At 39.3% G+C, this 14,959-nt stretch overlaps 1 protein-coding gene across 2 annotated transcripts in view; it reads right to left on the bottom strand.

Moving 5' to 3' along the window:
- SLIT3 (slit guidance ligand 3) overlaps nt 1–14,959 on the bottom strand; it is a 482,015-nt gene that overhangs the window by 422,218 nt on the left and 44,838 nt on the right. For both annotated transcript variants that reach the window (XM_082064057.1, XM_082064056.1), the window contains one exon: nt 12,421–12,492. In XM_082064057.1, coding sequence (XP_081920183.1) covers nt 12,421–12,492 — 72 coding nt within the window. The remainder of the gene's footprint in view (nt 1–12,420; nt 12,493–14,959) is intronic.

Raw genomic sequence — 14,959 nt, 5'->3', positions numbered from 1 at the left:
ACCAACATCAGGCATTAGAACAGCTGCCACTTCTGGGTAAAAAGCTCAAGTGCTAACAAAAGCTCAGCACAATACCCCAGCAGCTCTGCCGCAAATAACGGACTGCAAGGTGCGGGGTTAATTGAGCAATTATTGGGAAAAAGTAGGAAAGGGTGGTATGAGTACAGGGGACAAGAAATAAAGCAAAACTCCCATTCAAATACTTCCAAAGATTATGTGCATATGCTAGTTATGGAAAAATCAGTTTAAAGCTTGGAGACTGATAAGATCCTAGTGCACTCAGCAACCTTCTTCACTTTAGTGGTACAGAAAACACATTGAGGCAGGACTGACCCAGTGATGATTATCAGAACTAACACAATAGGGAGTTCTATTCATGTGAATGTCTGGTAGGCAACAAGATTATTCTCTTAACAAAAGAAACTAGCTGTGTAAGCATTACATTTGGTTTCGTATCAGATGCATTCAACATTTTTCCCCTCATAGTTCTTTAAGCATTGGCATTTTATCTTGCATGTAAACCACTCAGAACGTGAAATTTAACATTCCTCCATACATCAATGGGAATGAAGCAAATCCATAGCCTTTTCCTGGAGAAAAATCCTTCATAGATATGTCTCTAGTAACAGCCCGTCAGTGAGTCTAACAGAGCAAAGCAAAACACAGGTACTTAATTCCAAATATGCTTTGTTCAATTTTCTCAATAGCATTTGCAATTTCATTGTAGAAAATCTCAAACTTCAACAGCAGCAATTACTGTATGTTTAGATAATCCCACTAAGTTCCAAAGCATTATGTAAGGGAAACATATTAAAAATCAGCTCATGGACTTTTTATAGCACAAGGAGTTATAAGCCTTCATTTTCGGTATGTCACACTGAGTAAAGAAATAAAAGCAGCTCAAAGGCACACTGGGTATGACATCCTTCTCCTAGTCAGAATAAGATAATAAACTGCCCTTGCCACTCTGTTCTTGTAGCACCATTACATTTAATGACTTGCACAAGTTATTTTCATTTTATTTCGTAAATAGTTTCTACTCTTACAAGTTTTACAACATCGACTGCATTTGAGACATGGAACTGCATCAGCCTCTAGATCAAATACGTCCTGGTTCAGCTCCGCGTTGACCCTTCTGACCGGCACACATCTGCCTCAGAGCGCGATCCCATGGCTGCTCTCAACTCATTTGAATCATAATGAAAACCTGGATCATTTATGACTGTATTACAAAAGTAACCACAGTGCATTTAAAAGTAATAGCAGTATTCATTTCAGTGACCTTTAAGTGTCAGAAATACTTTAAACAGGCGTGCCCTGTTACCCCGTGAAGCACTTTGAAAAGTTCCAGAAAGCCCAACTTAAGCTTCCCATTGCACACATTACAGTTGTCAAGAATAAAACCAAATGAGAATTAAAACACAGAAGTGTCTGGTCTTGCATCATTTTACCCACCATACCCTTAGCTCATGGGGCGCTTGGATCACACAATAAATCTCTGCTGCTGAAGCCGAGTTCTGCTGCTGGGAAACAGCAACCAGTAGAGCTGGATGCCAGAAACCAGTGACGGGAAACGGCTTTTCGGTTTTGATGTTGCTGATCGAAATCAAGACTTCATGTTCAGTGCTTATAATTGAGCCCTCATTAGTACCTCTAGAACAATGACCACGTCCCCCACTTCTACTACCCACTTGCACACCAAAGGAAAATCTTATAATTTGCAATGTATTTCCAAAATATTAGAAAGGACTTCTACAAGGCAACAAATGTAAACTTACCTTTAACCTCAGGATGATAGCCTATCATGGACAGCAATGAAAATATTTACATTATCATTGTTATATTTTTTCTGTTACTCAGATGAGACATCTGTGCTTCAGGTCACCAGGTCTATCTGCTCCTACATTCACCTTGTGTGAGGAAGTGGCCTCAAATATGAAAAAAATGCTAAACACTCCTATTCTAATCTCCTGTTCACCAAAATATGAAAGTTACATTTATTCTGCATTTTCTCCTAGTTGCAGTAATGAAAACTTCCAAGTGAATTTAGCACTGTTCATTCTAACTGTGGCCAGTACTCTAGGAGTTCCATACCACCCACTGAACTAACCATTTGACAAAACGTTTCTTGGCTCCTTTCAACGTACAGTCAATAGGGAAAGTGCAAAAAATATTCACACATGAATTGAATAATTAAAAGTAGTATTTAAACAAGAAAAACTATATCCATATAGCAACAAATTATGTGCAAGTACACCACAATGTGCTGACATTTGGAGGACAGCTCTAGTAGCAAGGCCAAAAAGCCACGTTACCAAAGCAAATCTGACTCCGACAAACTTTGAGCACGCACAATCCAGCTAACAGGGTTATGCCGTTTGGGAAAGGAGGCTGCCTACAAACCATCAGGTCAGGATAACTACAGGTATAATACAGGTGAAGGTACAACCTGCCTGTGCTCTGACCACAGTCTACACAGCTGTCGAGCAAAAGAACAAAGTTCTGAAGACTAATGTTAGCAAATGGTGAGCCAACGGCGCCCACCCACAATTACTGTATTGTGAGAACTCTGTAATAGCTCTGTCATGTGAAAGCCCTCCCAACAAGGAGCTGAGTCACTGTGTTTTTCCCAGTTTTAACTTGTCACTCGAAACACCCAGGTTGAAACCTGTGAAAAAAAGATGCATTTCAGAGCTTATGTGACCACCCTCAGAAACCCCGGCTCCAGCTATCAAGGTGATGACTGACCGTGGAGTCCTCATTGAGTTCTCATTGCTGCAACCCACTTAAAGCAGAAACTCAGCCTGTGGAAGCTCTGAAAAGCCTAATTTTGCTAAACGTTTCCATGATGTTCTCAAATATCCTGACTGTGGAGAACAGAAACCTTGGGAATTAATGTCTAACTGGCTAAAGTGACTACATACCAAATTTTATCAACATCAATTTTTTTGATACTAAGAAGAAATTTAAGAAGCATCAGAAACTATTTACAACAGCCCTGTTGATGTCAAGTCCTGAGATGGACTTAAGTGTACAAAGCTACCATTGGTGTTAGTTAAATAAATTTTCCAATCCAGGATGGCATTGAGCACAATAGCAGAATAGTTTCTAATGTTATCTCAAAGACATGCAATTGGAAACTAGAACGTGTTTGATAGTGCTTTAAAAGTAATCACATTCAGGAAAACTGACAGCCAGCAACATGGTTAAGGCTACAAAATAACTTAGTGGCAAATTTATCTCACAAATTGTGAGCCTCGATTTCTTGAGCTGAACACCAACCAGAAGAGCACGTTGCCTTTCTAATTGCATAGGAAAAAATAGTGAAAATGAAAGGCTGTAGTTAGCTGAGTAAAACAACTTATTTACAAAGACTGCACATGTGGTGTTTTTTCTAGAAATGTAGAATTCTTTGCCACAAACCACCTTATTACTAAGATGACCTGATCACAGAAGTTGGCAATAGATGTCTTTGCAGAAGAAAGACGCCACTAAAACCCAGAAGTAATTTTCAAAGAGCGCCCTTCCTTCTCCAATTGCGCCTATTTCCCCTAAGAGGAGAAACAATCCATCTCGAGACTGTACAATTATAAACAACCAATTTTACACAGCCGACAAAGTAGCATTGAGGAGGGAGCCTTCTGTCTTTTTGACATATCTTCATTTGTTTTCTACTCTCACAACAATAAGAAAAATTTTTATTCAATTTTTAAAAATTAATCTTCTGCACTAATTTAAACAGGAAAAAATCCTTAGACTCTCCAAATAAAACTGGTATACTTGTATTAAAAAAATTGCTACATACGTTATTTACAATCAGAGCCAAAAAAGATACACAGAATGACTTCAGCTTGATAAATGGTATAAATGTCATCCAGCTATCTGCAGCACAAGCCTCTGACCTAATGCACATCTTTCTCAAGCCAGAAGTGCACCCCAGAGACCAGCAAACACTTACTGTAATTATTTACTGTCTTCTAAAAAGACCTGCTGTGATCTATACACAGTAAAACTACAATTATTGGATGTGGATAAAACCACAAAGACACACTGTTACAAGCCCATGCTATTTTGTCATGGCAACACCATAACTCAAAGCCATGTAACAATTGAATTGTCAGGATCCTGCTTTCCTGTGAGACGATAATGGAGCTCAGAGTCAGCAATCTGTGAGATCTCTCTTGCTGGAAAAAGGAACAAACAGAAAAACAAAGAGGACACTGAGGAAATTTATGAACTGATTGCTTTTGCAAACACAGCTTCTGAAGACAGCCAGGAGATAAAAGACTCTGAATTTGATCAGGAGTCATGATTTGATACTTCAGGCTTGCTAAGGAGCAGGCTGCAAAGGAGAGTTTACAAGGGGCAGCTCTAGCGAGGCTTTCAGCAGCAAATTCTTGGCAAATCTACACATGCAAAACAGCCTCCTAACTACAATATACATCTCGGCTATAAACGCACCCAACAGAAAGGAGACATTGGTAAAACCTCATGCGCGCTGCCCTGGTCAAGCTCAAACCCAAAGTCAGTGACTCAGCCCAGCCAACTTGTGCCTGCAGGCACAGCACACAAGACAGACACCATATTGCACCTGAGCACCTTTAGATTTCTGTTCCACAAGGTCAGTTTCCTAAGCAGAGCAGTAACGAGTTCCAGCTACCCCTACTAGGAATTACCTAATGAAACCACTTACACAAAATCAGATATACACACTGCACAGACACAAAAATCATAAGGAAACACACAAATCGAGAAAGGAGACGGCAAATAGTAATGTCTAAAAATAAAACTAAAAGCTAATATGATAAACAATTAAACAGACTACATAGGTTTTCAGTGTCTAATACATTTATGATCAAAATTGCTTGTAAGTATGCACAGCCACACAGTAATATGCATTTCTCACCAGCATCTCCAAAGTGTATTAATTACAGAATGAACCATTGCTTCCAGGCAGGTTTCACATGGTCTTAACACCTAGCTTGAGGAGAAAAATGGAACAATTAACGTATTAAAGGCATCAAAAATAATAAAACTTGGCCTGGAAAGTCTTCAGAAGCATTTGCTATGTTTTGTGTGTGTGCACTTTCTTGTTTCTAACCTGCCTTTAAAAAATTAATAACAAAGGTCAAACAGATACTCAGTTTTTCCTGGTCCTCCTACAGGCATCACACTTGCATTTATGTATTTGACTGGTTTACACTGATACACATACCTCACTAGCTATTAACATGCATTTATTGCATAATGAACTAGAAAACTTACATCATCTAATAAAATGCATGGCTGTAGCTATAAAAAGCAGATAAGATGCATATCAGTGTTTTAAATTATTTTGAGGAAGAAAACATTAAAATAAATATAATCAGATAAAACACATTTTAAATTTCATTACAAATGACAGTGGATCAAGTTCTTAGTTACTATCCTCCTTCATCCTCCTAAAAGCAGCAGTTGTACACAGAGAAAGATGCCAGATAATTCCTGACAACCACTAACCGAAAGGAACATCATGATGTAGTGGGTCCAACAAAAGATTCCCCTGTATCATTTTAGAAGTTCACTAAGTAGCCCCCTTCCCCCCACTTGAGCCTTTTTTTGTTCCATCTTTGAACACTGAAGTGACACATTTCCCTTCCCAATTTGTTTCAATGAAGCATTACCTAATTACTGTCTGAGTAGCACTTTAAAAAGCCAAACGTAATTACTGATAGTCACTTTTAGTGACTACTTGTCACTAATGCTACCCTGGGAAACATTAACTTACAATTAGGAGATACACACTCAACAAAAAACTGCAGGACTTTTATAATAATCTTACGCTTTCATGACTGAAGATGAATGACCTCAGGCTAAGAAATAAAGTAATAGCATTCAAGCTTTGTTCAGAGTATATTTAGTACAAAATGTCTTTCTGTCTAAAATTCAGCTTGCTTCGCTACATATAAAGCATTCCCACTAATCCAGCTTTACTGACAAATCTCACTGAGCTACAAATACATGTTAAAAACAAGCAACACGTTACACAGTGGCTATTGCTGATACTAAGAGGTTCACAGAATCCCAGAATGTCAGGGGTTGGAAGGGACCTGGAAAGCTCATCCAGTGCAAACCCCCCATGGAGCAGGAACACCCAGATGAGGTTACACAGGAAGGTGTCCAGGCGGGTTGGAATGTCTGCACAGAAGGAGACTCCACAACCTCCCTGGGCAGCCTGGGCCAGGCTCTGCCACCCTCACCAGGAAGGAGTTTCTTCTCAAATTTAAGTGGAACCTCCTGTGTTCCAGTTTGAACCCCTTAACCCTTGTCCTATCATTGGTTGTCACCGAGAAGAGCCTGGCTCCATCCTCCTGACACTCACCCTTTATATATCTGTAAACATTAATGAGGTCACCCCTCAGTCTCCTCTTCTCCAAGCTCCAGAGCCCCAGCTCCCTCAGCCTTTCCTCACACGGGAGATGCTCCAGTGTCTTCAGCATCTTTGTTGCCCTGCGCTGGACTCTCTCCAGCAGTTCCCTGTCCTGCTGGAACTGAGGGGCCCAGAACTGAACACAAGATTACAGACATGGTCTCACCAGGGCAGAGTAGAGGGGCAGGAGAATCTCTCTTGACCTACTGACCCACCCCCCTTCTAATCCACCCCAGGTACCATTGGCCTTCCTGGCCACAAGGGCCCAGTGCTGGTTCATGCTCATCCTGCTGTTCCCCAGGTCCCTTTCCCCTACACTGCTCTCTAATAGGTCATTCCCCAACTTATACTGGAACCTGGGGTTGTTCCTACCCAGATTCAAGACTCTACACTTGCCCTTGTTATATTGCATTAAATTTTTCCCCGCCCAACTCTCCAGCCTGTCCAGGTCTCTGGATGGCAGCACAGCCTCTGGCGTGTCAGCCACTCCTCCCAGCTCGGTGTCACCAGCAAACCTGCTGATAGTGCACTCTATTGGTTGTCCCATTCCATTAAAACAAATAATTTGTCTACAGTATCTCCATTCTGTTTATCTTGCTACTTCTAATGTCCTTTGGAAATAACTATAGATGAATACAGTAAGACATTGGGCCACTCATAACTACAAAGTTTAAAAACCTTGAGATGTAACAGGTGGCTCCCAGGGCTCTGGTCTCACAGCACTCAGCTTTAGTCTCAATTTTAGATTCTGATACTACCATAAAAATTAAACTAGTTTATTTCAGAGTCTAATGGATACCTCAACTAGTCAGTTTTGGTACCAGATTTCAGTATGTTTAAGTTTCCAGAGCCTGGTTTTGTCAAGTGACAACTAGGAGAGTCCATTAAAAGTGAATGGACCCAATAAATGCTCCATGGGTGTAAATTTGGTGGCGGTATTAACCCCCACTGCAAAACCTGAGTTTAGAGCACTTTTAAGAGTTTTTTTCATCTACACAAAGGAATTTTACCTCGACTACTTAGCGTTATGGCTTTAGGTATGGAAGTGACAACAATGAAACAAATATTTCCTTACATGATGGGGTGTTGGTGTTTTGTTTTTAAAGATATTTAAGTATCTCATGGACCACTAACATACTTGGGCTTTAGTGAAAAGCAGATGCACTCTGATCATTTTCTATACCAGCTGTGCACACAAAGGAAACTCAGGATCCCAGCATGCACAAAGCTTTGTTTACAAACTGGGCCAATACATTTCACAAGTTGTTTTGGCTATTAGAAAATAATTGTCTTGGAATCAAACCCCAGTTATATACCTGTTAAATTATGTTTTGGTATAGTTTACTTCTTCTGTGCATTTCATCACTCATTTATATTAATAGTACTATTTATTAATATCTAGCCATAAAGAAAACGGTATCTGAAACTATATATAAAAAAATCTTGCTTGTATCCATTTCTGAATTTATTAAAAGTGCTTTTTCTTTGATTCAGTTTTCTCATTAAAAGCATCTGTGCTTTGAATTATTAGATGCTTTTTTATCCCAGATAAAACATTTAAGCTGCTTTAAAACCTAGGAAATCAAGGCAGCAGAGCAATGGCAAACATTTCCACTAGAGAATCCAATCAAGGGTCCATTCACCATCCAACTTAAACTTCAAACTCTGATCTAAACTAAAGCAAACAAAACACACGAGTCTCAAAGCCACTCTTTCTAGAAGACAAGGCCCAAAATCTTATGAGAAACTCATTTTGTGGGACGTTTCGCATTCCATCTGAGGTTTATTCCCCTATATATGTATTCCTGCTTCTAATATCAACCAGATGTGACAATGAAGACTAAGCAGCACTGTGAAAGATGCAAGGATATCTTGCAGCTCAGCATTGCAGGAGAAAAAAAGGCAAAGGTACCAGAGCTAAGTGACTGAGGAAGTCGTTCTAACCCAAGAAGCATTCTAAATTAGATTCTATTACTTATTAGACTGCATTTCAGTGAAAATGCACAGTGTCCTGCCATAAACATGCTCCAGTGACAAACACAAGCCACCAGGGACAACAGCAGAGTTGTCCCAAACTATGACAACAGTGCACATGTGAAACAAGGGAAGAACCTGATGTCACCAAACAGGTTTGTCCTCCAGCTTTTCAAACATCATTGATGGGAAAAATTAACATTCTACATCTCAATTTCCGGCAGCAACAAGGCTGAAGAGACTTTGACACTGGACTAGATGAAAAGGTTTGTTCCTTTAGTCTACTCAGTGGCAGATTTCAGCCCAGCCGACAGAGTGCTGCGAAAAGTCTTCACGTTTGTTTTGCAACCTTTAACTGCTCCTGAAACATGAACGGGTTCTTCCCTGAAACCCTCCAGTGTACAAAATTCCTGCGTGTTTAAGCAGGGCAGTCACTCCATCTCCACTTAATTCCACTAATGCTAATAAATATACCCAACTTTTGCACGATTATTAAGTTATCCAACTTAAAATGTCCCCTTTGAGTTTAGTTTTACATTTTTAAATAATTGAATCTGCACTTTCTTTAACAAAGTCATCGGCTGTTACAGTTCACCACATGCCTGCTATAGAGAGCAGCTGTAAGAATCACTGCTGATTGCATCTGTATTTGCTATATGGACAAGACCACATATGAGCTGCTCTTTCCAGCAAATAAAGTCAAATTTTTCATTTTAGCCATACCACATAGCAATATTTAGTTCCTAAAACTTTGCACCTCTGGCACTGTAGCAAGCTTAACAATTAAAACACTCAATTTTGTACTTGGTGGTTTATCATGATCATAGCTATTAGAGTAAAATAACTGACTCACAGCTTAGTAGCCCAGACTCAGTTTGCAAATATAACAACAGAAGTAATATACCTATACTATGGAAAAGAAAAATTCAGATCGCTCTTATCTACACTTCCTAACATCCGTTTTAATTCACTCATCGTAAATTCCAGAGACAAGTCATAACACACTTGTTATGGGAGAGAACAGCTCGGAAATTCAACCAGCAGTAGGACCAAGACAGTCACACCCCCAAAGAAAAGGAAACTAACCCTCTTAGACTCACATTTCTGTTGTGCCTCAAAGTATGAAGATGCATATACATGCATATATTTTTACAAACTCTACTGGGTAGCATATTGTGCATTCTTATGCCATCACTGAAAAAACGTACAACCAAACCGCAATTGGAACCGTAACAGCTCACTCAGCTAGGGTTGACTTAAATAAATATAGTGAATATTTTAAGTAACACTTGTATCTTCGAAATAAAAGGCAAATTTCTACTAACAGTGCTGAAGTGATCTATCTAAAGCATCACTAGGCAGCAAGCAGGACCCTGAATGAATGTCAGCCAATAAAGAATGTTTCAACAGCACTCGTTGGGAGGCATTACAGAATAGGGCATTCCTATTAATCATTTAATGTAACTTGTTTGCAATCTTTATTTTCTAAACCCAAAATTATTACCCTTGTTTTTAAGAACTATAAGGTGTCATGATTACATGATCACTCTGGTATTGAAAAGCCTCAATTACTGTCACTTCACCTCTTTGTGCAAGGTTCCCTACGGCAGATGCACACAAGTTCAACACGCACAACCTTCCCTCGAAACCACAAATTACCAGAAAGTTCCCTTCAATTTGATGATCCCACGTACAGCACAACCTCTCACAGAGGAAGTTCCAACACGTTCAACTGGAATTTGTGTTAGTGGATACATCTAAACTCTATAAAAAACAATTATCTTGAAAGCATCACAACCTACATAAAGCAACTCTTCTATGAAAAAAATATAACTGGCATCTTCTGGAGACCAGATAATGGTATCTGCAAGTCAGTACCGGCTCACACTTGAGACTCAAGAGAAGTTTCAAGATACAGAATTTCAAACACATGCAAAAACAACATTAGGAAATAGAACCAAATCACTCAACCTTAGCAAATCCATTGAGCAAACATTTTCTAGTGCACTCAAAAGCTGCAACAAAGCTTGCAAAAACAAGTCTAACGAAGATTTTTCAAGCAAATTTTGAGATTAAGACACAGCTATTATTTGCAATTATTAATATTTGTATACATATTTTTCATCTCTGGATCAACGTCATTCACTTGAACAGTTTTTCCAGAAGCATGTTCCGGCAACAAAGTTAATTACAGAAATTCTCCAAAACTGTATCAGTATCACCCACTGGACAACACCGTTCAATGTGTCTGCTTTTAAAACACCAAAGACCCTATTTGTCTAATTAGTCAGCTGATTCCAAAATCAGTCTTCACCATCACCATGTGTTTTATATTTCCACAGGAAGAAAAAAATTACTTCACTGCCTAAATGGTTTGTTTGCATACAGGGGTATTAAAACAATTATGAAAACCCCACATGGCTCTCAGCTTTTTAAGTCTCTTTTATAAATCATCCAGTCATTGTGCTAACACCCAAAAAAAAAAAGCCAAGCTCATATTCATCTTCTCTTTCTGTTCAAACTGGTCTTGATGCCATCTAAACATTTGATAACTCAGTTTTTATTTTTCAAAGAGATCAAAAATTCTTTACCTCTCCATATTTCTTCATCTTCCTGACAAGCCAGCAGCCATAATTTTGCTAATCTGCCTGACAATGCCTTAATTTAAAAATATTTTTTTAAAAACTAAAAAGAAATTATAACAATCTGTATTATGCCAACAGGCTCATTTTGAAATAAAAGCATGCCACTTCCCTCTGTGGACAGCCAGACTACACTGGTGTGGCAGAATGCAAACTCCCCTCTCTCCCCCTCCCTCCTTCGCTATGGAAGGAGTAGACACATCTCCCTCTCTCTCTGCTACTTGAGGCTGCCAGCTTCCTTTGGCCCCAGAGCCCCTGGCCAGGGCCGTTAGGAGAAGGGAGCGCCGAGGTGCCAGGAGCCGCTGGGTGCCCATGGCCAGTGTGGGGGATGTTTGGAGGCTTCAGGGGCACCCACAGCCAGGGTGGGGGTGCAGAGAAGCTTCTGGAACGCCCACAGTCAGATCCGATCAGCCTATAAAAACGGGACTCCCGTCGAGACTCTGCCCCTTGCGTGCGATCTCTTGGAGTTACGAGCTGAGCCACTGCCCCCCGTCCCAGGACGGAGACTCCGCTTGCCCTGCCGTCACATGTGTAAGTAAAATTAACCCTTGCAGGATTGCGAGTGTATCTACTTTCCGTGCACATTTGCACGCGTATTTATACTTTCCGTGCTCAATACAAGCATGTGTATAAATTAATCCTCGCAGAATCACGAGTGTGTTTTCCTCCTGTGCTTCCACATAAGCACGTGTAATATTCCGTGCACATTTGCATGTGTATTGCTACTCACAGGATTGCGAGTGTATTATAAATTTACCCTCACGGAATCGCGAGTGTACACGTTCTGTACTCAATACAAGTACGTGTAACTCTTTAAAGTGATCCCACACCGTGTTCAGGCAAGCGTGGACTCTCCCCGGTCTCAGGGACAGCTCCAGCATTATTTCGGGTGAGGCCACGTGCATGCATGCTGTGGACCTCTTGTTGTATTAGTTGCTGCCCCTTAATAATTTTACTCAACTGATACCCAAACCTGTATTCAAGCCACTTTGGAGTGCTAAAACCCTGTTTCTCACCAGTTTATTAAAAGTTGTTTTGGACCCTGTTGTCCCTTAAACTAACCTCGGGGTGCCTTCGTGACAACTGGATATGAAAAGGTGACACTTTTCATAGTTTCTATAATTCTTTACAGAAGGTTGAAAATAACTTACCTTGAGGTCATCATGGTAAATATACAAGAAACAGAAAAAAATATGTACTTTCTCTTCCCTCTGATCTTTATGCTCTAGTGAATTATGACTACACAGATGCAAACTTAACACATGATCTTGAGAACACTTACTATCTTGCAGTTCTAAGTTCACAGAAATTAAATGTATCACAATAGTAAAAATACAAACATGCAAATCTGAATAATAAGACACAAACAACAGAAACAAATCAGATCGTACTTACAATCTCGTCAACTTCTGTGTGTTCTGAAAAAGCAGCTCTGGAAGAACTTGCAATTTATTCTTGTTCAGACGCCTAAAGAGAGTTATAGTTAGAAAAAAAAATTAGATTATCTTGAAATTTAAGAAGGTTATTCCATTATGCATAAACACATGAAGCTCCAATTGTATTAAACCTCATGCTACAAGCTCAGCATAGAATGCATTTTGTATGTTATTCATACATAAGCCAAACAGATCATGCCATCTGGAGACCTGCCTATGGTGCTTCAGGTAGGGAGAGAAATGACAATCACCACAAACTCTGAATGTTTTAATGCAGATGAGTACACAAATATATTTTCTTTAATTTTGCTCTGGATGCCTCCTAAAGGTGAGTCCTACGGCCCTCAAGGTCAGCTTCCACCGCTCCAAGAGTAGTTACCAGGAGGTATCCGGATGTTCTCTCTCCTTCTAAAAACATAGACACTGTAAATTAAGTAATTTGACCAACTGAGACAACTTCCAGATTAGCTATTATTTCTACGGTATATACACAAGATATTATTTTTAAGAATTGCCATATGAACATGCAGGTAACCAGGGTAACCAAACAACTATAGGTGATTTGAAATATTATAGAATCCTAATCTTTAAGATTCTTCCAGAAACATTGTAGACAACTGCTTGATGTTTATACATTAGTCCATTTTAGTAACTGTGAAAAGTTCTACACTGATGACCACAACAAGAAAACAACTGTTCCAAGTTGCCCCAGCCTGGTAGCTATAAAAAGCTTCAGCTTCCCCTCCTTCCTAAAACACACGACAGCCCTGCAGAACTCCACAAGCCATTCCGCTTAGAAGCAACAAAAATTTTCTACAATCCTTTTTCTGCTGACAATGAAAACAGTTGATTTCACAGCCCTAACGCTGTTATTTACATAATGACTTTGACCTAAATTAAATACAACTCCACTGTTCTAAATAGGAAGCTGACTTTGTCGTATATGGTCACATATAAGCCTGTATTTCTGCCTCCTTTGTTCCCAGCCTACCTGAAAAGTTAACTTTGATAACAGATCTAATTTTGCTAGAGTTGGGATCTCAGCAGACACCTGGAACTTTCAGATAAGTATTGAATAGCTCAGCACCCAGTATCTGGTTTCCAGTTTTCTTGCACACTGGTAATTTCACTACCAGAATCCAAGAATTTTTCGGAATTGAGAAGCCTTCCTCGGAGATCAAACTAGTGTTGTGGGTTTTTCATACAGCAGAGTTTTCATATGGCTGCCATATGAACACATCTTGCAATATAAAAGGGTGATGGGGAAGAGGGGAATATTTCCTTCTCTTCCTGACACCTAGACCGGATCAAAGGCTGCACTCACAAGCTTGCTTACAGAGCCTAAATGTGATGTGTTATGCACACCACAGTCCAACTTAAGCAGGTTGAATAACTGGTTATTTCACAGTGGTTTTGATGACTACCCAATTACATTTGAGATAAATGAACAAACCAGTAAATGAAAAACTAAACAAGAGAGACACTAAGCATTTGGGAAAATACACAGGAAGGTTTTAAGCTGGATTCCTCTACTCAAGTGAAATTTCACACTTTACAGCAAATTAAACTTAATCTTCTTTAACTTAAGGTTGATAGCAATGTGCTACTTATTAATCAAATTCATATTTTCAGTTAAAAATGTTCATATTCTAGAATAGTTGATCTGCTGAGCAAGACAAAATACTCTGAAAAAAACTAGTTATGATAATACAGGTCTTAGCACTCTTGAGTTCCATCCTCACTCATTAAGACCACCATCAGTTCTTGAGAGACACTAAATATGTTGAACTTAATTATCGATCAGATGAAATCAAGACGACCAGTGAAATGCATCAATTCCACAGAGCTGTCTGATGTTCTCACCACATACCTGCAATTACCCACTGCCAATCCAAAGTCATGTACCTTATCTCAAGCGATGTCCAAGGAATATGTTTTAAGAATCTTATCTCTGTGTGCTAGAATTTCACAAATGCTGAGTTTATGCTTATTGTTTTAAACCACAGAAACTAAGCCAAGTCAGATTAAGTTTCTACAACAGGACTTTGAATAGCAACAAACAGACAAGAAAATGTTTATAGAAACAAACAAAATAGTGTATTTTCAAGGTTCGAAAGTTTGTAACCCGAGGACTCAAATATTTACAATTTACAGTGAAACAAACAACTACTTAAATAAAAAAGGCTAACATCACTTTCTTCCCCCTAGTTCATTACAAAATTAATCCAGATCATCAAACATGTTAAGTAACTTCTATTCTCTGTATGGGCCCTACCTGTGACAGATGAAGAAGCAAGTTCTCAGCTGCCTTTTAAAATTGTCCTAAGCATTTTAACATTTCATCCTGACATTACCTTAGTATTGGTTTTCTTTCAAACATCACATGAAGTAAAGTACACACAACGATGCATTTGAAAAGCTCACATTATGGCCTACTGTTCACTGGCAGCAAACATTTTGTATCGGTGTCATTTTAATATTTTTAACATTATATTGTT

Source organism: Streptopelia decaocto, assembly GCF_964273445.1.
Source record: "Streptopelia decaocto genome assembly, chromosome: 12".
In the NCBI taxonomy this organism is placed as follows: domain Eukaryota; kingdom Metazoa; phylum Chordata; class Aves; order Columbiformes; family Columbidae; genus Streptopelia; species Streptopelia decaocto.
Note: the sequence above shows the minus strand (reverse complement) of the source record. Positions and strands in the feature narration are given on the sequence as shown.